Consider the following 23,078-nt stretch of genomic DNA (forward strand, 5'->3'; position numbering starts at 1 on the left):
CCCCTTTTCCACTGGACCACAGCCACTCCTCTCCCTGCTGCCTCTGCCTGGAAGGCTGTCTGTCCAGACACCCCAAGCCCACTGCCTCCAGTCCCTGCTCAAACGTGGCCTCCTCCTGGAGCCCCCACCCTCAACCCCCAACCATGCCCCGCGCTTTCTATAACCGTCCAGTGGAGTTCGTCATTTACTTCCTATTGTTTGCTGTCTGTCTCCTCCAGATTAAAGTCCGCTTCACGAGAGCCAGGATCGTATCTGTTGTTTATCATGCAGCCCAAGCCCCCAGAATGCCAGCCCTCGCAGGTGCTCCACAAGCATCTGTTGGAGGTTGAGTGGATGTAGCCACAGGGCGCAGAAGCTATAAAGTTGCAGGCAGTCATTTGCAACTTTGTTCAATTCTTACACAGGGGTCCCAGGGTTACAGTACTGAGGACAGACAGATGGACGGATAGATGGATGGATGGATAGATGGATGTTTAATCATTCTGTCAAGAGCCAGAGAACAAATTCTACAACTCTCACTTTTCCACAGTGTATTTTATGTCTAAAATGATACACTAAGGCATGCCCAGATAAAACTGTAGGATAAAATAATTCAACAAATCATAAACTAATCTGGTCTTTAAGACGAAAATGAGTTGGCAAACTTGTTGACATACCACTGTCTCCTCCAGCCCTTTGAGGTCCTCCCTGGCTTGTTCCCTTTTGTCATTGAGCAATCTAAAAAACAAAAACAAAAAGGAAGCATGAACCACCAAGGGGCATCAAAGATCTGCGTAGACACCACCGGCACCTGCAGACAAATCAACAAAACGAACCAACTCACACACAGCCATTGTCTGCTTTAAACTGGCCGGACCTTGCCCGGATATTTGAGTATCGGAATCACAAAAGCAGACTTCGCAGGGCTGTGCTGGGGAGAGAGGAAACAGAGGAAACGTGTACAGCACACTCACAGGAGCTTTTCCAGCTTCATCTCCCTCTCCCGGTCCTCGATCTTCAGCTTGTTATAATCAGAGCTGAGCTTCTCTTGTTCCAGTTGCAGTTTCTGATTCAAACTGAAATGGGCAGGAAAAAGCAATATGTTCTCCATCAATCTGAAACCCCGAGTCCTCCAGCTAAAGACATGGTTCTGTTCCAACCCCATTAGTTCTGTGCAATCAAGGCGGCAATTCTGGAGGACTTTGAGGGACCGGAGAGCAATTTCACAGCTCCCTCCCTGCCCAAGTGAAGAGTTTCTGGGGAGCGCCTGAGGCAGGAAACATTCAGCTTTGAGGATATATTTATAGTTGGCTTGGGTGAGAGCTTCAAGGGGAAAATAATGAGACGGGGAAAGGGCTGATACTTTGAAACAGAGACAGAGCGCCCGTCAGAATTCTACAGACAGCATGCAGCACTCAGGGAACTTTATTTGGCCATCTCGACCTTCCCTTCCTCTCTGGTCCCATGTTCTGAAAACATCTTCTAAATCCAAATTCCTGGCTCACACTGTGGCAGTTCCACTCAGTGAGGTCCTCTCGGAGGGGGACAGAGGGAGGAAACAAATCAAGTCTTGGGTCTCTGCAAAAAAGAAACTGGCCATCTGGTTGGGGCATCTGGTCGACACTGACAGCAGCCCAGCACTTGCAAACCCTCTCATGTGGCCCGCAGGACTGTACAGGCAGATCGTACGCCCCCTGAGGAAGGCACAGAGGCCCCCTGGAAGGAGCAGGCCCAGGAAACGCTCCCACCTGCTAACTCAATCTCCAACCCTCCCTCTTTCTCGCCTTCCTTCCCGCCCTCTTTTCCCCTCTCACTGAGCATTGTGAGGGTGACTAATCAGGATAATGAACATGAGACACGCCGGGGGAGAAGCACAGCATGAATGCTGGCCTGGCATTGGCCCAGAGGAGCGGCAGTCCCTCTACCTGCGCTCCTTAGGGGGAGGTGTGCAGCCATCACGCCACTGACACTTGCTCGGGTTACCTCTCTCTCCTCTTAAAATGCAAATGTGTGTGTGAGCAGCTCGCACGCATTGAGAAGAGATGGGGATCAGTGGTCTGGAGAATTAAACTCTAACTCCAGTTTGATTCCTACTTGGCTGCGTGACCCCGAGTCCATCATTTCCCTGAGCTTCCCACATAGAGATGGTTCTTCATTTACAGAAATGGGAGGGGACGGAACCGCTGGTCCACACCTGGGGGCAGGGGAGGTGGCAGTGGAGAGGACTGTATTTCAACAAAGTTGGTTTTCTTTGTTTTCCTTTTTTTTGGGGGGGGGGGGGCATTTAAAAACATGACTCTATAGAGTTCAAAAATTAGCAAGAAGCTCACGGTGCAAAAAACGTTAAGAACTCCCAGGAGAGGATCCTGAAGGCCCCGCCAATGTGGTGACCTGTGTGATGAGGTGGACGGTGAGCGAGGAGGAGGGAGAGGCAAAGAGGGAGCAGGGCTTGTCAATGGCTGGGCCGTGACAGGAGAATGGCCTTGAGAGGCGTTACCAAGATGAGCTGCAATGATGCCATCCTGGCGAGCGCCAAGGAACCACAGCTCAGACGCTGGCACCAGGGGCCCCTGAGAGGCGTGCATGTGCAACTGGGGGCCTTGGAGTTGTGCTGTGGGCACGCGGGTGCTGGGGTGAGGAGGCAGCTGAGCTGCCTTCTCTGGGGTGTTTTTTAATCCTCACCCAAGGATATGGTTATTGATTCAAGAGAGAGGGGTCGGGAGAGAGAAAGAGAGAAACATCGATGTGAGAGAGAACATCGATTGGTTGCCTTCCATATGGGCCCCGACTGGGGATCAAACCTGAAACCCAGGTATGTGCCCTGATCAAGAATAGAACCGGCAACCTTTCAGTACACAGGACGATGCTCCAACCACATGAACCACACTGGCCAGGGCCTGGAGTATTTTTTAACTTATGTTAACTCCTGAGACCAATTTAGGGTTTTGGGTGTGTGTTTTTTGTTGTTGTTTTTTACTTTCATAGTATCCCCACCTACTGGGACATGTGTCTGCCTGCCTGAGTGACCAATATGACCCTGTTCCGGGGGGACTCGCCTGCCACCTGCCCCACCAGCACCCCCTGAGGCTCAGCTCCAGATGGGGGAACAGACCTGGGGAGCAGCATGTCTAGCCACTGTGGCCCAGAGAGGCACAGAGCCACAGGCCGAGAGAGCAGAGGCCCTGGCTGACAGCCGCGTCCTTCCGGGCTGGCCCATGCACCAGGCCCACCCCACGCCCCCGAGCCCTGTGCCAACTCACTCCCGAATCTCATCAATGATTTTCTGCTTCTCCTCAATTTCATCGCGAAGTCTGGACAGCTGCTTCTGGTGAGCCTCCCGGTGGCTCTCCATCTGCTGCTCCAGCGCCTTCTGCAAGCCAGGCCGAGAGAGTGTGTCATCTGCGCTGGCTCTCAGCCCGCACCGTGACAGGTCCTGGATCCTTCTACCCCTCCCCCCACCCCTCGCTGTCAGATCCCAAAGCTGGGGCCCCAGAACCCGCCCTGCTTTACTGAGACAACAAAACCCAAGGATCTGTTACAAAACTGAGTGGGTCTTAGTCCAGATCACCCAAGCCACATGGCGTCTCTAGCCAGGTCAGTCGGAGGGCACAGACCTACTACCCGGGTGACCTCAGACAAGCCGTGTCCTGTGTGAGCGACACTTCCTCACCTGTTCAGCTTAGATACTTGCCCCCACCCTGCCCCCTGCACGAGTTAATGGTGATGTTCAAAGGAGACCTTTTCCGCAAAGCGATGTAGAATCAGGAGAGGGGCCATTGGTGAGGCAGGGTGTGCTGTTGGCTGGAGCAGGGTCCTGCCTTGGACATGGCTTTCACTATGGGCTCATCCCCAGCGGGGCTCAGGGGTTGCCTAAAACTAATCAAAATGATGTATTTTCTCATATCTCATCTTATTCACCTAAAAATCTTATTTGCCAATCATATTTGCTGCATTTTTCTTTACTGTTTAAAACGTGACCAAAAATAAAGATCTCTATGTTTAAGGTGGAAATTCAAACTCGGGGTGTTTCTTTAAAAAGGTAGAGGGGGGAGATGTTTTCTTCCGTTCAGAGGAAGGACAAGCATTTCTTCAGGGGTTAACTGACCGCGTGGCCCAGGCAGTGGCTGGGAGGGCTGCGCTCTCCCTCTTCATCGGAAACGGGGGAAAATAATGCAGGAATACAACAGAACTATCTACAGACAGCTCAGGGCTGCTGGACCCCTCCACCTCCCGCTCATCTCTAACCAGGCCACACTCTGCGATGGGCTCCGACTGCCCGGCATGGGTGCCCCACCCCTCACCCTACTCTGCCACCGCATCTCTGAGGGAGACAGGTTTTCCCAGGACAAGACGGCCCAGCCCAAGTGCGCGCTCACCTTCATCTCCTCGGCATCCTGCAGCCGCGTCAGGTGTTCCTTCTCCTTATCCTGGAAGCTGACTTCATGCATTTTTTCTGTTTTGAATTTTAAATGATAGTTTCAGATTTAACTGGAAGGTCTCGCACCCAATAGTAAAAATTACAAAACCAAACCAGAAGAATGGCAATGGCAGGAACATCAGCTAAATCACCAATTATAAGCACGGCACAGAGGAACGTCTGTCAGGGGAGGACCGGCTGAAGCAAGGCTGGCCGCTCTTGGGACATTACCTGGGGGGAGGGGGACGTTGTACAGGGCAAGGTGCTCATTTGGAGCAGGCCACTCTACCACTGACTCACACCTCACGCCTCCGAGTACTGGCCCCCACTTGGCCTCGTGAGTGACCCCCCGGGGCAAAAACGTGCTTTGTGGGTTATAAACACGCCCTGTAGATTACACCGCACTCTGAGAATCTGAGTGGCATCTGAACCGATGCCACTGTCCAGAAGATCCACTTTACCTCCCAAGGGCACGCTGTCTATTCTCTAAGATTCTGGGGTAGAAAAACAATCTAAAGACAAGAACAAAGACATTAGAAATATAAAATACTCTCCGGATTAAATAGGAAGGCCCCCTATTTGGGAAGGGCTGCTGTGTGTGTATGGGGGGAGGGGCGGTCCCAGCCTCCCCTGGGTCCGTGGCCCCTGAACACATGGTGCAAGGGGCAGCAGGAGTTGGGTTAGGGGAGCAAGTGATTTAAGACAGCAACACTCAGCCATCAAGCTTCCTCTCTGGTCTGTTTCCCTTACTTCAGGTTCTCTGGCTTCTATTTTATTTCCACTCAGGCAACAACACAGAAGCCCTTTATAGGAGGGAAACGTTCTTTGCAGTCTCAGGTTTTGGGTGGAGCATTCTATTCCTAACGTTCATCCGTTATCACATAAAGAAAATATGACAAGGTCACTGCGGGGGTGGGTATATTCTCTTTCTTTTTAAAATTTGCCTTGGCTTTTGAAACAAAATGTACTTACTGAACAAACAGCTACATGATAATAAAGGAAATAAAAAAAGGATAATATTGCCACCAGTCCTATTATGCAAGCAAAACCATTTTCATTTCAAATATTAGTGTGTAGGCCTTGGAACACAAACATCCATTGATTTCTAAATGTTATAACCACAGTAAAAATAAGATACACTTTATGATTTTTAATCTAAGGTTACATTGTAAGCATTGAGCAGCCTTGGTCTACTTCATCTCCAATATGAAAATAATGTTCTGTTGAACAAGATACCATAGTTAATGTTGGGCATTTAGGTTACTTCCCTTTTTTTCACTAATATAAGTAATTCTGTAACGAATATTTGTGATTTAAGGATCAAAAGTATGAAAAATGCTATGATTATTAATATGTTTCTCAAAATGCTTTCCAAAAGGCCTCTAACAATTTTCATTGCGACCCATAATATGTGTGCTCCGTTTCATCTCCGTGCATATATTTTAAGCCTGTCTGGTCTCTGCATGTCTAGTCAGCCTCCTCCTGTTTACTCAGATTACTGAATGCTTCCTATGGCTCAGTACTTCCCTCAGCAAAGGCAGCGGGAGGCTGCCTGGCAAAGGGAGGGGCCTGTTCGAGGACGGAGGGCACAGTGAGCCCCTGGTGGAAGTTCAGACTTGACCTTAAGAGCCACAAGGTCAGAGGCATGGGGTTGGGCACGAGGCAGATTTGACTTTAGAACAGTCCCTTGGGTTGCAGCCCGGTGGCCAGCCTGGAGCAGACTGGGGCGGGACCCTCGCTAAACAAATGTCATCACAACTCTTAGATTAAGGCAGTGACAATGGAAGATGGAGATGAGCAGGTGGAATAGACAGGCCTTTGATAGATGGGAAGCAGGAGTAGGGAAGAGGGGATTCTGAGGTGGCCGGCAGGGTGGGCTCTGGGAAAGTGGGCAGTGGAGCAGATAGAGAGTGAAGGCAGTCTTCTGGATTATTCTCCAGCCCCCCCGCCCGCCAATGATGCCATTGTCATCAACAGACCGAGAAATGCTTTAATTGAGCAAGTGGACATCTTGAGTTCAGCAATGCAGACAGTGCCTGTTTAGGCCGAGAGTGTGACACCTGCAAAGTAGTCACTCATTTACCTTGGGCTCGGAGCTTGGCCAGCTCCTCATTGAGCGAGTCTTGGGACTCTTCCAGCTGCCTCCTCTTCTGCTCCATGTTCTGCATGTAGTCCGTCAGGGATTTGATCTTGGCCTCGTGCTTGAAGCAGCAAATAGATAAAAAGAATGAATGACTAGAAGTGGTCACCTCACTTGCCCGGGACTGTCCAATGGGAAAATGCATGGACTAACTAGCAGGGTCCTCTGTTTTTCCATGTGCTTCTCTGCCTCTCACAGACACCCCTCAGGGCCACGCCCCTCCTCGCCATCCACAGTGCTGAGACACCAGGGCCCAGTCTGGTTTTCTCCTCACAGAGAACAGAATGCTGGAGAGAAAGGGGTGGGGGGGTGTCTGGGCTGAGGGCTTCATTCTTTGAACCCGCACCTGTGGACTGCATCTTTACAAATCAAATATTATGGCTTTTCTTTTTCTGTCTCTCAGGCTCACCAATTCCGGTCTCACGGACTTTACATTTTACATGTTCCTCTCCCTGGTAAGCACTCCCCCATCCCTCCCAGACATGGACCTTCACGCAGACCATCATCTTCTTATGGCACTGAACTTCTACATGGCTTATCTCAGCCACTTTCTTACTTGTTAGCTCATGAGGGCAGAGTACATGCTTAGTAACTATTAGTGCTGCGGTTCTCAACCTGTGGGTCACGACCCCTTGGGGGTCGAACGACCCTTTCACAGGGGTCGCCTAAATACATCCTGCATATCAGATATTTACATTACGATTCATAACAGTAGCAACATTACAGTTATGAAGTAGCAACGAAAATAATTTTATGGTTGGGGGTCACCACAACATGAAGAACTGTATTAAAGGGTCACGGCATTAGGAAGGTTGAGAACCACTGTATTAGTGGGATGAATGAATGAATGAATGAATGAGAGTTCACTGATGAACAGGGCCAGCGGTCACTTCTAGCAGATGGAAATAAGCAGGCTCTTCCCCCTCCATGTCAACAGGGATCCCATTTAGGTGGGAAGACCCAGGAGACTGAGCTCGGTTCTAATGAAGTGACCTCTGGGGGAAGGACTCAGCTGGAGCAGTGAATTCATAAGCATAGCGTGTGGTGAAGAGGATGATTGTAAACAAGGAAGATAGCATTTTAGCTGGCAATATTTTGTCAGATTCCTTGGATCATGTTGAAAACCAGACAACCAAGGTTTCTCTTATGTTTGAAACCAAGGAAATAATGATTGAATCTTTAGCTCTGTGTAAATTGTAGCAGAGTACAAAACAGCACCTAATGGAAAACTATTGCTAATGTAGAAAACCCTGCCTGACACAGGGATTCTTTAACCCCAAACATCCTAATATTCTTTTTTTAATATGTTTTTATTAATTTCAGAGAGAGGGAGAGAGAGAGAGAGATAAAAACATCAATGATAAGAGAGACTCAGTGATTGGCTGCCTCCTGCACATCCCCTACTGGGGATGGAGCCCACAATCAAGGCATGTGCCCTGACTGGGAATCAAACCATGACCTCCTGGCTCATGGGTCGATGTTCAACCACTGAGGCACACCAGCCTGGCCCTAATATACTTGACTACCATCTCATATTCCCAAAGTCAGTGTTCTCTAAGACCTGGGTATCTGGACCCCGGTCGTGGGCTCCAAACTTTACAGCACCCCACTTAGCCAATGATCTGGCTGCGCCCCATTCCAGTGAGCAGAAGTCACAGGCTAAGGGAGCGTGCCCACCTGGACCACGTCCCCTTCTATCTGGGAAGCAGTTCCTCTCTACTCCAACAGCCCCACGGCCACTCCCAGGGCCAGTGCTGCTACTCCCAGCATCTATTTAAATAGATTACAGATGCAGTTACACAGCTCCCTCAGTGCACAGGGAGTGCAGGAGGGACTCAGGCGTGGAGGCTGGTACCTCCAGATGGAAAGAGAAGACAGTGGGCTGCGGGGCCTCTATTTGGACTCTGGCTTTGACCTCTAATAATAGGCTCAGGGCTCCCCAAAGCACATGCCATCAGTATCATAGGGGATCTGGGAATCATACCGGGGGGACACTGAGCCCTAATGTTTACCATTTCTTATCTCAATTTTTAAGAATTATAAAAGGTAAACTGTAAAGCAAGCTCAGAAAGAAGTGGTATAAATTCTACCCATAAACCACTCTAACTTATCAACTGTTTCCCCCTTATATACCTGGTTTTATCTATATGAACACATATTTTACAAAGTTGCAAAGCACAACACAAATACTAATCAGCATTTTCATTTTCACTATCTTCATGTAATTATACTTTTCAAATGGCCATATTTAATAATTTTTTGGGTAAGAGCTACATAACATTCTTCCATATAACTTCATGTTATTAGTCTATCAATAAATATTTGGGTATTTCACCTTAATGTAAGAAATATTGCACTCAACCACTTCCATATAACGCCTTAATATTTTTAATCAGGAAATGATAATGCTATATGAAATGAAAATTTTTCATTTTTGTTACCAATGAAAAATACCATACGTGAAATTACTGGACCAAAGTACACTTATATTTTTCATGGCTTTTGATTCCCAAAGTGCTTTCCAAAAAGACCGACCAAATCATACTTTTTTCAACAATGTGTATAAATGTCACCATCACACACTAGCCTGGAATAATCTTTCCAATACCTTGTTGATCATTATGTTGGTTATAAAATGGAACCTTGATGTTTTAACTGCGTCTGTTAGATGATTGTGGTGGCAGAGAAGGAGGCTGGAGGTGGTTCTATGATCAAGTATTATCATCACATTGAAAAGCACACCAGAACGAGGTACGCGTTTGTCTGTCTCTCAGTGTTATCTGCGGCATCACTCATGCTGACATGCATCTGTTTCCCCCAAATGACTCCAGCTGATTTATTGCCTGGCACGAGGCAGGGGCAGCGGCGCACACCAGCAGCCACAAAACCCTCACACCAAGCTCAGGTTAACAGTGGTAGGCCAGAAACCAGGCCATTTTCTGAGACCGCCTTGCTAAAATGAAAACGCCACTCCAGTGGGAACAGAGCAGCCCCTCTCCCTGAGGAATGGAATGTGCCCGGGGCTTGGAAACCCCTTCCCGGCTTCGGGTTCAGGTACGCATCGTGGGGAGTCCCAGCTCTGCCTTTCACGGACGCCATGACTTTGGACACTATGTTTAATCATTCTTAAGTCTCAGTTTCCTCACCGGAAAAACAGAAACAAAAATAAAACCTACCCACCAGGATTTTTTTAAAGATCAAGTGGGTTAGGCATATAAATTGCTTAGCACAGCATATGGCACACTGTCAACACTCAATAAAATGTCACTAACAACAGTAGTGGTAGCTGTCATTTCTGTTTTCAACCATTAAATTGCTTCTATGATAGAAATTAAACAATGAAGAAATATTGCCTTAACTCAGCAGTTCTCAACTGTGGGTCGCAACCCCTTTGGCGGTCGAACGACCCTTTCACAGGGGTCGCCTAAGACCATCCTGCATATCAGATATTTACATTACGATTCATAACAGTAGCAACATTACAGTTATGAAGTAGCAACGAAAATAATTTTATGGTTGGGTCACAACATGAGGAACTGTATTTAAAGGGCCAGAAGGTTGAGAACCACTGCCTTAACTGATAGGAGATTTAGATTCCAATCTTATCCATTTATTATATATGTATCTACCTACCAACCTACCTGCCTATTTACTTATCCACAGATAGCAAGATAGAGATATATAGGCACATCCTTTAAAAAGGGACTGAAGGTAATTCGCGTAACTCACAACAAAATCTTGCCTGGGTTAAGAATAAGCCTGGACCACCACTGCCTGGGGAGGCCACCGGACAACTACTACACAACGCAAAGCTCATCAATACCCCCTTAGGCACCATCAGCCCTGATTAGAGCACGGAGGAAGCAGTTTTCGAGAACGCGGGTGTGAAGGGAAGAGGAAAGGTATGGCCTACCTGGGAGATGAGCAGCTGGCAGGCGGCCAGCTCCCGCTCGCTGGCGTTCATCTTCCTGTTGGAGTCCATCTGGGCGCTCTCGAGCTGCTTGCTGCGGTTCACCAGGGACTTGACCTCTGACTTCATCTTGCTGATGTACAGACGGGCCATGGTGAACTCCTCCTCAATGACGCCATTCACGTCTGCCAGCTGGGCACAGGAGGGGACACAGCTACTGCCTGTAATTCCCAGAGGTCCTTGGGGCCCCTGAAACCCGCCCACGGGTCCTCAAGAGGTCTGGGGGTTCCTGGTTAAGAATCCCTAATTATAGGACCCCAAGCTGAAAATGGTCTTAAAAAGTACTATACGTTCAACCTCAAGATCTCAGAACCTCAGGTGAAACTTTCAACGAAAACCTCTACTAAATGTAATCCTCAATTAACCAGGCTTTTCTTTCTAATTCATTATTAGGGTGAAAGAGATAATATCAAAAGAAAAATACACTAAAAATTAAAACAAGAGATAACTTTTAAGACGTGTTCCATTCAATGTCTTATATCTTATATTCCTAGACCAACAGAGGCCCAGTGCTTCAAAGGGTGACTCTGAGCCCCTATAAGAACTCCGGCCAGAATTTCAATTATGTTCTCTAGACTCTGCTATTCAGAGAGAGGAGTAGTCTAAAGGCTTGAATATGTTTCTACAACTAAGGATTGAAAAATAAAAAGGATTTTCTATATAGTCCTCAATTAAACAACAACAAAATCTATTGAACAAGAAGGTGCCATTACCAAATCCACGTCTTCTTGCCTCTACCTGCCTGCCCCTTCCAGACAGACCCGCATCGACCTTATTATTTAAGATCACTGAGAACAGCAGTCTAAGTGCCCCTTTAGGAGAGAAGAGTCTGACAGCCAGCATTCCTGCATGAGCTCATGTTTGGTTTCTAGGTTTCAGGGCTCTACTGCAAATAGAAATTGACACAAGGTACTTGGGATAGAAACCCATTTGCTGAGATGCAAACATGCTCTTGTAGGGAAGTTGACCAAATGAGCAAAGTGACTGTGTGCATATTTTGTTTAACCACCAGAGGGCATTCTAGCACCTCAGTCCAGAACCAGCCCATGAATAGAGGCTTCAGCTCGTTTTAAAACAATGATTCTAACTATGTTTTTTTTTGATGTTCCACAGTATACTCTAACAGCCCACTTTTGTCACTGATGTTTTCATTAATTCAACATATGACTCTTGTTTCAGTAAACATTGAAGAGTTAGGAAAGGAATTATGTATCAGCCCTGAAAATTGGTAGCAGATAGGACACAAACTAGACAGCAGGCTGAGCACCTGTAACTTAACTTGGTGTCAACCTTCCCCTAAGAATTCTCCAACAGTATTAGTTACATCAGTGTCAATCAACACAACTTAGGATCTATATTAACAGCAGGAAAATCTACAAGTATCAACTTTTGACTCCGTTTTAAATTAATGGAGGTTCTTGCTTAAGCCTGTTATATTTCTGACTGCCAACAATAGATCTACCAACACCCCTCTTCCTTGTGTATTCCCTTTGTCATCCTCTAGCATGGAGAAAATGAGTAAGAGAAGCCTGCAATCTTTACATCGTTTTGTTCTTCTACCTTTGAAGACTGGTCAAATGTGGAACAGAGATAAGAAACTCATTGTTTAGCCTGACCAGGTGTGTCCTGCATACTGTCAGTTTCAGTAGAAAGGGACGGGAACATCCGTATCTTCTATGTGGAATTCACAATCTGCACCAGTGCCTGGTGGATAAACATCGCTGAGCCAACAGGCAGGGCATCCTGGGAGGAGACAAACCCCTCCTCCGCCCCAGGTCTGTCCTTAGACAAGGACGCTTTCTACTCTGTGCCCAGATCCCATGGGTACTGGGAGAATAAGAAATGTATATATAATAAGGGGCTTCCTCCAAAACGATAGTTGGATATTTCTTCTCCCAAAACCGGACCCAGAAGCACTGAAGCCTACCCTTGTCCTAGGAGATCTAAAAAGAGATTTGAGTCCATGTCTGGTAGAAGAAAACACGATTTCAAACAAATGACTTTAACTGAAAGGTTTCTTACCCCTTAAGAATTCATATATTTAGTCGTGTAAATTCTAAGTTTTAACTAATTTTAGAACACTGTTATTTCGAAAAAAAAAAAAATCCGAGTTTGCTGCTGAGATGTTATTTATAACTCTCCCAAGTCTGACAGTGACTCCAACCGTAGACACTAGACTGTGTGATCTAGTACAAATGACTAATCCAGGGAAAAAGGGCTGCCTTCACTTGGAAGACAGATGCTGCCTGCCCCTCTGCTCTGCCCACAGAGGACGAGTCACCCACACACCCACCACCTGCCCCAGGAGCATGGGCTGCTGTGCAAGGTGCCATTTCTAGGCCAAGTAAAGGTAAGTAAGGTGACTGCTCACCCTCTAAGACAGCGGTTCTCAACCTGTGGGTCTCGACCCCTTTGGCAGTCAAATGACCCTTTCACAGGGGTCGCCTAAGACCATCCTGCATATCAGATATTTACATTACGATTCATAACAGTAGCAACATTACAGTTATGAAGTAGCAACGAAAATAATTTTATGGTTGGGTCACAACATGAGGAACTGTATGTAAAGGGCCAGAAGGTTGAGAAGCACTGCTAAGACATAAAGTCAGAGGAGACTAAAAGAAGTAGTCAGTGTGGGTCCAACTAAAGTCAGGCAGCTAATCCATCCATTTCATGTACTCTAACCTCTATCTTATTCGTTTGTGGTTGGATTCCTGGAAATCTTTGTAGGGAAAACCCAGTGACGTGGTACATGAGAAAAAGAGGCAGTTCATGAATAAACCTGACAAAGTCAACACCAGGCTCATCTTGTCAGGAGCTGGTCTCATCTTGTTTTGTTGACTAAACAAAATATTGCCTGGACTCTGTTTCAAGACAAGACAGAGCTGGAGAAATAGGGGTTCTTCCGTTTCCACATGGTGCCGGCCTGCTGCATTCTGGAAGTGATGCAGAGGGGACTCCCACAGCCATCCTTTCCCTCACACCAGTACTACAACAGGGACCTCATGGGAACTAAAAGAACAAAAGTTCCCTCGTGGGAACTTTAGGAACAAAAATACAAGGTCACTGGAAATTTCCTAGATTTGCTCATTTTTTTAGAGCAAAATAACTATGTCAACTGAGTAGTCCTAACAATAAGGAAAGTGTCTGTAATAAGTGGGACCTAATCAAACTAAAAAGCTTCTGCACAACAACATCAAAATGCAACCTATGGAATGGGAGAAAATATGTGCAAGTCACATATCTGATAAGGGTTAATATCCAAAATATATAAAGAACTCATATAACTCAATAGCAAACCCGAAGAATCTAATTAAAAAATGGGCAGAGGATCTAAACAAACATTTTCCCAAAGACATACAGATGGCCAACTGGTACATGAAAAGATGCTCAGCATCACTAATCATCAGGGAAATGCAAATCAAAATCACCTCACACCTGTTAGAATGGCTGTCATCAAAAAGATGAGAGCTAACACATGTTGGCAAGGCTGTGGAGAAAAGGGACCCCTCATGTTAGTTGGAATATAAATTGGCATAGCCACTACGGAAAACAGTAAGGAGGTTCCTCAGAAATGAAATTTCTTAAAAGTAGAACTACCATATAGCCCAGCCACCCTACTTCTGGGTCTACAACCAAAGGAAGTGAAATCAGAATCTCATAGGGATATCTGCATTCCCACATTCATTGCTGCATTACATACAATAGCCAAAATATGGAAACAACCTAAGTGTCTGTCAACAGATAAATGGACACAGATGGGGGGGGGGGGGGGGGGATATTCACAACGGAATGTTATTCAGACATGAGAAAAAAAGAAATCCTGCCATTTGCAATAAAATGGATGGACCTTCAGGGTTCACCCCTCAAGTGAAATAAGTCATACAGAGAAAGACAAATACTATATGATATCACATATATGTGGTAGCTAGAAAAGCTAAGAACGTCAAACTCAGAGAACAGTGGTTACCAGGGATTGGGGGTGGGTACATGGGGAAGTTATTGGACAAAGGGTACAAATTTCCAGTTATAACATGAACAATTTTGGAAAGCTAATGCATAGCCGGGACTAATATTATAGCTAGTAATACTGTATCATATATTTGAGTGCTGCTAAGAGGTAGATCTTAAATGTTCTCACCAGGAAAAATAAATGCTAACTGTGATAAAATGAAGGTGGCAGCTAATACTATCATGGTAATTATTTTGCAACATATAAATGCATCAAATCAAGATACTGCATACCTTAAATTATACAATGTTATGAGTCCATTGTATCTCAAAAAAGCTAGGGGGCAAAAGTATCTGCTTTCATAATGATACATCTAATAAATATCTGTATACGTCATGTAATTTCTGAGCTGACAACCTTTGAGATAACCTGGCTCACCTTGTCATCTTACAGAGAAGCAAAGTGACTTGTCCAAAGTCACATCACTCCTCCGTTTAGCTCTCACTGTCCTAATAATTAAATCAGAATTACAAGAAAAAGAACGAAATGATTAAGAGTATGATGCTCTACAAATGAGAGTTATCAATGAAATTAACCAGGGCAAAAATATCTTTAAAACATCCAGTAGAGTTATTTTAAAATAATCTCAGACTTCAGATTCCCAGAGGTAAGGACTCTTTTTTTAAATGCTGAAGCACCCAGACATTCCTTGATTTCATTAGCATTTTTCATCAGCTCTATTTTAGAACTTAGCATAAAAATATCTTCCTTTATCGTTATCAGCAGCAGGCGCGAACTTGCCATAAATCAACTCCATCTTCATATTTCCAGGGCCATTCAATCACCCAAACGTCAAAAGTTTATAGCTCAACACCAGTGTATGCTTCTAAAAATTCTTCTCAATCCTCAAATATAAAATCACCAAACTGGAACTTAATAGCGTTCATCCTATAGTATCTGAGAATTCTAGCTAAAATTAGATTCATTCATAAAGTTCACGCAATATTCAATTACAATAGAGGTTCAATGAAAGAATGATAGGTTTACAAGAGCTCATATACGCTAAATCCGGAGCTGTTATATCATCCAAAAAGGGCTTTCTACGTTTTCAGAAATGTCTATAAACAATGTTATTTGGGAACCCTTTTCTAGTACAATCCCAACTAAAAAGCTGAGAATTCACACTAGCAGGCTAATGTAGAATTGAGCCTTTTAAAAGTCAAATGGCTAAATTCAAAGATTTTGTTTCAGAGACTTGTGAGGTAGAAGCTGAGCAATACAGCACCATTCCCTGGCTTGACTAACCCACACATTTATCAGTGGCTACTCTGTACAATGTACTGTATTATGATAAAGCTACTACAATCAAAACAGTGTGTTATTGGCATAAAAGTCAAATCAATGAACCAAATAGAGACCAGAAACAGTGTACACACTTTGTGTGTGGTGGATATGTTCATTCTCTTACTGTGGCTTCATAAGTGTATACATATGTCAAAACTTCTCAAATTGTGCACTTTAAGTACGACTAACTTTATATCAATTATACCTCAATAAAGCTATTTTTTAAAATATGTCTATCTTATTTTTCAATGGCATCTCTACATTGTGGCAAGCTGTTAATTTTTCTTGTCTGATAACTTTGTTTATTCTCGCCCCACCCCCCATTCCTAGCTCATGGACAACTGTATACCACACCCATTCTTCCCCCCTCCCTTACTCCTTGCCATCAATGGCACCAATGTGCACAGCCCCAGGGGATTATTGATGGTTGGTTTAAGCCCATGATAGTAATCCTAATTCTCTACTTTCCTAGCTTCCCTTGCAGTGTGGGGTGATCATGTACCACACTTCTGGCCAATAAGGTACAGGGGGATGTCAAGGGGACTTTGGGGATACAGTTCCCTCCTGGATGAAAGCTGGCTGCGTTTCAGCACAGCCTGCCTTGGATGTAGTTGTGTGAGGATGTGCGGACTGGTGCTATAGCATCTATCTTGCTCCCATGAGACAAAAACCTACAGACATGAAAAAGTAACAGGCTAAGGAAAACATAAAGGAAATAGAGAAAAGTCCTGGATACTTGACATTGTTGAAGCACTGCACCAAACCAAAACTTGCTTCTAAAACTTTAAAAAGCTAAAGAATGGCCTGAGGAATCTTGTTAAAATGCAGAGTCTGACTCAGTGGGTGTGAGGTAGGCCTGAGATCTATATTCCCAACAAGCTCCAAGGTGACGCAAATCATAACCTGAATAGCAAAATTCTAGACGTCTCATACGGAGAATAATTAAATGTGGCTTTGTTTTTCAAGCCACTGTTAGAATCCTATTACTTTCAGCTAAAAGCTCTCCTAATTCATGCTGATTGGTGGGGGAATTTTCACTCTGCTGGGTTCTCCTAGAAAAGGAGAAACACAATTCTGAGACCAGAACTGTTGGTTAACCTATCTGATTCCAAATTTCTGTGACAATGGCATATAAGTGTGAGGAATAAACCAATTTCCATCAGGTCAACCAAGATTTGAAGACATTTCCTACATCTGAAGGTAATTATTTTCCTCCTCCTTACTCAAACAACCGTTCACTTAGTCATTCATCAGCCCTTTGATCATCCTTATTCGAATATTACAAAGCAGGTGGCAGTGGCAAGGCACTGCACTAGGCATTGGATTCTCGGGAGAATCAAGCACAGACCCCCTCTCGGATCGCGCTGTTAGAAGAGCAGGAGGGAATGCGGGGCTGACTTACAGTCTTCACGTCGTTGGTGCCGATGATGCCGCCTATCTCCCCCAGGTCCTTCAGCAGCAAATTCAGGATCTCGGTGGCTCGCTTCTTCTGGTGGTTGCTGAGCTCTTGCAGCTGGCTCAGCTCGCGCTGTGTGGTTGTCAGTGTGGTCTGAAAACACATTTCCACAACAGATTAAAAGGCTCGCCCATCGATTTTATGCACTCAGCACCGCAATGAATAACAATATGACGTACGGTGGAGTTCTGTTACCATTTCATGTGATTTCCATATAAGGGTTCCTTTAAGTCAAACAATAGCATAGCGCTGAATTCTTTGACAAGAAGAGAAAGTCGGCTTAGCCTGATATGTTATGGCTACATATCAGATGACAATCTCCAGGTTAGTGAAATAAGTTATTAAAAATAAATAAAGTCCAAAGGAACCCTGAGGTTCAGAACGTGTACTCACATCTTCCTACCTACCAGATGTTCTGTGTCAGTTCACGTCCTCAAGGGTCTAAACATACCTGCAGGCACCCCCACCTCAACCTCCAAACAAACCTGCTCCCTGGACCACTTCCAAAGTCCCATCTGACTCCAGTCTGGAAGGCCCAGAGGGGCATTAATGCGTTTAGAAAACAACTTAGAGAAATTCTAATCTTCACTGTGAAGCTGAACTGAACACTCTTCGCCTCTTTTCAAAAGTAATCAAGTTCAACAAGATCGGCCTTCTTAATATATAACAGAAGCTCCATTTTATTGCCAAACATTAACAAACCCATACCTTTCCATCCTTCATGTGTGCTACCAAGAGGTATGTATTTTTAACTAACTAACCAACTAACTAACTAACTAAAACTCTCAACATCAAAAGAATAGTCATCTTTTGGTGTCTTGGTATTAACTCAGCCAACAACAAAAAATAATTTCCCTAAATTATGGAGCTCTGGAGGCTAATACAAAGACATTTATTCAATTCTTCCACACGCAGCTATTTTATTAGAGCACTTTTTAATGATCTTACTAAAAATAGTACTCTAAATGAGTCCAGTAATCCTTCAGTTTGACAGAAAATAAGAACTGTATTGTGAAAAATGTTCCATTGTTTTGAGAAGCAAATACCAAGGACTAGTTAAGGACCCTGTAGAAGAAAACAAGCAGAGGAAATCGAAGTCTCCTCCTTCCCTAAGTGACTGCAGTCTGTCTTTCCTTCTGTTCCTGTCTTTGTTTTGGTATTACCACCACTGGTATCATTGTGTTTTAAAATCCACAGGAGCAGTAGATCCCATCTTGGGAGGCCATTTAAAAAGTCCGCCTCATGCAGCTGAATGCATGGAGCGAGGAGCCTTTTCCATCAGCTTTACGGTCAGCAGCCTAGAGCTTCCCTGTGCCATCTGCTGCTCCCCCTTGCCCGGGAGGACAGGATGCTTTCCACAGAGCAGTCTGGGCACAATCTCACAATACCAGACCATTGGGCTGAGGTGCCAAGGGCAGCGATTCAGCTTCCTACCACCCATTTTCCAAATAGAAAAGGACAAAATGGACACATCCCACCACCAGCCACCTCGCCAAATGCTCACTGGCCCTGATGCCATGAGCTCACTGTGCAGGGCCGGCAGCATCCTTCACTGGGAGCATCTGAGAATGAGAACATGTGCAGACTAAAGCACTGGATGAAAGCAGGACAACAAGCAAACCAACAGCGCAGGCCCGGGCTAGCACGGGCGCTGTGGGAGGGAAGGGACTTCATTTAGGAGGACATAACAAGAAGAGTGAAGTCCATTGCCTGCCAGGGTCACCCACTCTCACCTACTGATTTAACAGCTTGAGATTTGCTTATTGAAACTATAGCAAATGCACAGTCCATGCTAAGTGCTTTATGTGAACTGCCACATTCTCACACCCTGAAAGAAGCATGTTATTATTGCCATTTTTACAAATAAGGGAACGAATACTCAAGACATTTAAATGTTTTGACTAAGGCCTAACAGTTCTAAAGTCAAAAGTTTAACCAGGGTCCTGGCTGGTGCGGCATCCCGTACACCAAAAGGTGGTGGGTTCAATTCCCGGTGAGGGCACATAACCAGGTTGCGGGTTCAATCCCCAGTTGGGTTCATGTGGGAGGCAATCGATCGATGCTTCTCACATCTCTCTCTCTCTCTCTCTCTTCCTCTCCCCTCCCCTTTTCCTCTCTGTAAAATAAATAAATAAATAAATATCAATAAAAACATTTTTTTAAGTTTTTAAAGAACTTTTTAACCAGGATTTTTCTGGCTCCGAAGTCTGCACTCTCTTAACTGTTCCACAAGGCACCCCTGCTAACGTTATAAATCTCCTGAATAGAAAACAGTTGTGCTACGCAGTTCTAGGATGACTGGACAAGAGTCACACAAAATATTTCAATTATTGGAGGATTTCAGAGAATGCATCTAAGTCTAACACTGAAAATCCATTCAGGCAACTGCCTTCCTTTATACAGTCCATCAACAACCATGGATATATACAAGAGGGACCACCGAGGAAGTCCCCCCTGGACAAACGCCCCCACCGTTTTCTGGGCCAGCTCATCAGTCAGCTGTTCATTGGCCCTCATCTTGTCCTCCACCTCCTGGGACTTCTGGTCATAATTGACGGCCAGCTCCTCCAGGGCCTGCAGGACTTCTTTCACCTCGTCTTTGGCCGCCTCGTTTTCAATCTGGAGCCGTGTCAGCTCCTCTTGGATCTTCTCATAGTCTCTTCTTGTGGAAGCTAGAAGCTGGGAAATGAGTTGGCACAGGACTGGTGAACCTAATGTTTAAATGTTTGTGCTCTGTTCTCTATCCAAAGTAAAGTAATTTTAAAAAACAGACACACAAAAAACGAGTTGGAAAAGTACGGGATGACGAGAACCCCTACTGTATATCCAGATGCTAAATTTAAAAATAGCATGTTATTTCAAAAATCTGTTTCTTCCTCTTTCTTTACTTTCTCACTTTTTTTTCTTTATTCATTTTTGTTTAAAACTGCATAGGCTTACCTCAAAGAATTTATTACACATAAAAAATTACCACACTTCGTAGCTGCCTGGCTATCTCACATGTCTAACAAAGTTTGGGGGGAATCATTTCTGAGTACATGAATACTTACATGGCTTTTTAATATTATCATTATTTCACATTGTAAACTGGTAAATTGCAGAGTCAACCAAGACAGAATAAAAGGACAACCATTAATTTTTTAATAGTCATCATGGACATAGAGAAGCATATACCCCAAACATTAAATGATTTACAAGTGAATGGCTGGGCATGTAGATGCTTTCATTATCTTTGTGCCTCTTGTGGTTTTTTTTTCCTGAAGTAAACAAATATTGCCTTAACACTATAGGAGAGAGGTGGGGAACCTTCCTTCTGCCAAGGGCCACGTGGATATTTATAACATCACTCGTGGGCCACACACAATTATCAACTTAAAAATTAGCCTGCTGTATGTGATCAAACATCTAATTAACTCAGCATTAATGCCTGGGCAGGGCCAGACCAAATGATTCTACAGGCCTTATATGGCTCACCGGCAGGACCTTCCCTACCCCGGCTACAGAAAAAGTAAAATATTAAGAGCTTTAACTGCCCTAGCCAGTTTGGCCCAGTGAAGGGTCGCAGGTTCAATTCCAGTCAAGGGCACATACCTCAGTTGCAGGCTTGATCCCTGGCCCCAGTCGGGGCTCATACAGAAGGCAACCAATGGATGTGTCTCTCTCACATCAATGTTTCTCTCTCTGTCTCTCCCCCTCCCTTCCACTCTCTCTAAAAATCAATGGGGAAAAAAATCCTCAAGTGAGGATTAACAACAACAACAAAAAGGAGTTTTAACTGTAACCAAAAAAGAACATTTACCACAGGCAGTTGTACCAACTTGGAAATGCAAAGGACTAGAATGGGAGAAAGAAGGCAGGAAACACTAAGCAAATGGAAGGCTCAGCTGGAGTTCAGAGGAAAATCAATTAAATATGGTCCATCTCACGACAAAGGCATGCATGATCTCCCTGCCAAGGGAAGCATTTGGGCAGGGGTATAATCCTTGTCCCGGAGAGATAAAGGGGAACAAAGAAGAAAGGAGGGAAATGGCTATGGAGAGCATATCTATGGGAAGTTGGGACTGGGGACATGAACCCATGGCACCTGCTATAATTGCATCGCCTGATTCAATCCATAGCATTTTAGCAACAAAGCGGAAAGCACCCTAAAGCACAAAAGAGAAAAAAAGTACTTAGATGGTCCTCAAAAAGAGAATTACGAACCATCTATACTTGATAGATTGTCTCTTCTTTGCTTAGGTCTCTGTTTTGTAAAATACTTGGCAAAACGCAATGCAATAAAGACACTTACTGGAGAATTGAATGCCATCAGGGAGACTGAAAACAATTTGCCTCTTTTTTATTGTATCACATGTACTAGTATACGAATACAGCATTTGGACCCCTTTCCACTCTGGGTTCCCTCCTCTACTTTCTAAATTTTCATTTGTTTGCTTCTCCTACAAGATAGCATGAGAACATGGTGTGTGTCACATACCTGAGCCAGCTGATTTGCAAAGCTGAAAAAAGCTAAAATGGCAAAAAACAAGAGTGCTGAGCACTGGGTCTGAGGAATTAAAACCACCCTTGTCCACTTATCAAGCTCCCCTGTCTCTGCTCTTTAAACACAAGTGTAGCAACCAGCTACTCCCTCTCAAATCCCCGGGCTCCACCAAGTCAGACATTTATCTTCTAAATTCAGGCAAAACCAGCTTTTAAAAGAAATCTACCGATAAATTTCCACATGATTCAGTGATCTTGAACAAATTCTTTGCAAATTAAAATTCTGGAACAAACATCAACAACAAAGAGTAATAAAAGAACTTTGTAAGAAAAAATTTATTATTATGAACTTTACCTCATCCTGATCCAACATCTGTTGCTTTAGCTTTTCAGCCAGCTGGCTCTGCTGGTTAATTTCATCATCCTGAAATGAAACATCATGTTTAATTCTTTTCGGTTAGTTATGTCATTTTTGATATTCGAGATAGTCCGATACCAGGATGCCAGCTGTGAGCTTCCTAATAAAATGAAGGGAATGGTGTGGTGTGGTGCTTCCCCACGGAAGAGAGACTGGCTCTGGGATCTTGATTTGGTTAAAATATATCTCACCCTCTTTTGTCAGCAGATGAAACATCTGGATATTATGGAAAATATAATATCCTACATATTAAACTCAACCCTTGCTCTTCCAGAAATCAGAGCTCCAGGGCGTGGGAACTGAAAGGGACCGGGAGCTCTCTCCCACAATGCAAAGATGTTAACAGTGAATCCCTAGCTCAAAAAGCAAGGCAGTGAATGTCTGACCATCTGCACTGTAATATATTCATGTCCCACATCTCGTCAAACACATCAGTGACCAAGAATGCAGACACGTGATATGTGGGAGAGACCAGTATTTCTACTTCAAGCCTCTTACTTAGAGAGATTGGAAAAATATTTACTGGAGAATTGATCTTTAGCATGAGCAGATTTCCCTCTTGATTGGAAGTTAATTTTCTTACCGGTTTGAAAAAAACAACAACACAAAAGTGCAGCAACAGTAATTCTTACTTTCCAGCCTGTCACTGACATGGGAAAGGGTCTTCCCACAGGCAAATTCGTTCTCGCTCTCATGTTCTGCCACTAGGTGTTGCTGCACAAAGCCAGGGCTGCCAGCCTCACTGCCCATGCAGTCGTCTCTGCCTCTCCCTAGGCACATCTACCCAGTGTGGGCAACGCAGCTGGCCAACGACACCAACGACACCGTCTACAGGAGGCTCGGTGTTCACTGTGAATGCGTCCATGAGTTCAAGTGCACATCTGAAGCACAGCCTGTGAGAACGCCACCGTGGCTTCACC

General features: G+C 44.7%; 1 protein-coding gene across 1 annotated transcript in view; it reads right to left on the minus strand.

The window, feature by feature from the left end:
- The window catches only part of KIF5C (kinesin family member 5C), a 150,343-nt gene that overhangs the window by 24,876 nt on the left and 102,389 nt on the right, over positions 1 to 23,078 (minus strand). The window contains exons 13-21 of the mRNA XM_070423040.1: positions 22,096 to 22,164; positions 19,731 to 19,937; positions 17,205 to 17,351; positions 10,450 to 10,638; positions 6,480 to 6,597; positions 4,356 to 4,432; positions 3,240 to 3,349; positions 954 to 1,055; positions 657 to 717 (exon numbers count right to left, since the gene is read on the minus strand). Coding sequence (XP_070279141.1) covers positions 657 to 717; positions 954 to 1,055; positions 3,240 to 3,349; positions 4,356 to 4,432; positions 6,480 to 6,597; positions 10,450 to 10,638; positions 17,205 to 17,351; positions 19,731 to 19,937; positions 22,096 to 22,164 — 1,080 coding nt within the window. The remainder of the gene's footprint in view (positions 1 to 656; positions 718 to 953; positions 1,056 to 3,239; positions 3,350 to 4,355; positions 4,433 to 6,479; positions 6,598 to 10,449; positions 10,639 to 17,204; positions 17,352 to 19,730; positions 19,938 to 22,095; positions 22,165 to 23,078) is intronic.

Source organism: Myotis yumanensis, unplaced genomic scaffold (assembly GCF_028538775.1).
Source record: "Myotis yumanensis isolate MYYU_CA2020_CCGP unplaced genomic scaffold, mMyoYum1.0.hap1 SCAF_8, whole genome shotgun sequence".
NCBI classification, from domain to species: domain Eukaryota; kingdom Metazoa; phylum Chordata; class Mammalia; order Chiroptera; family Vespertilionidae; genus Myotis; species Myotis yumanensis.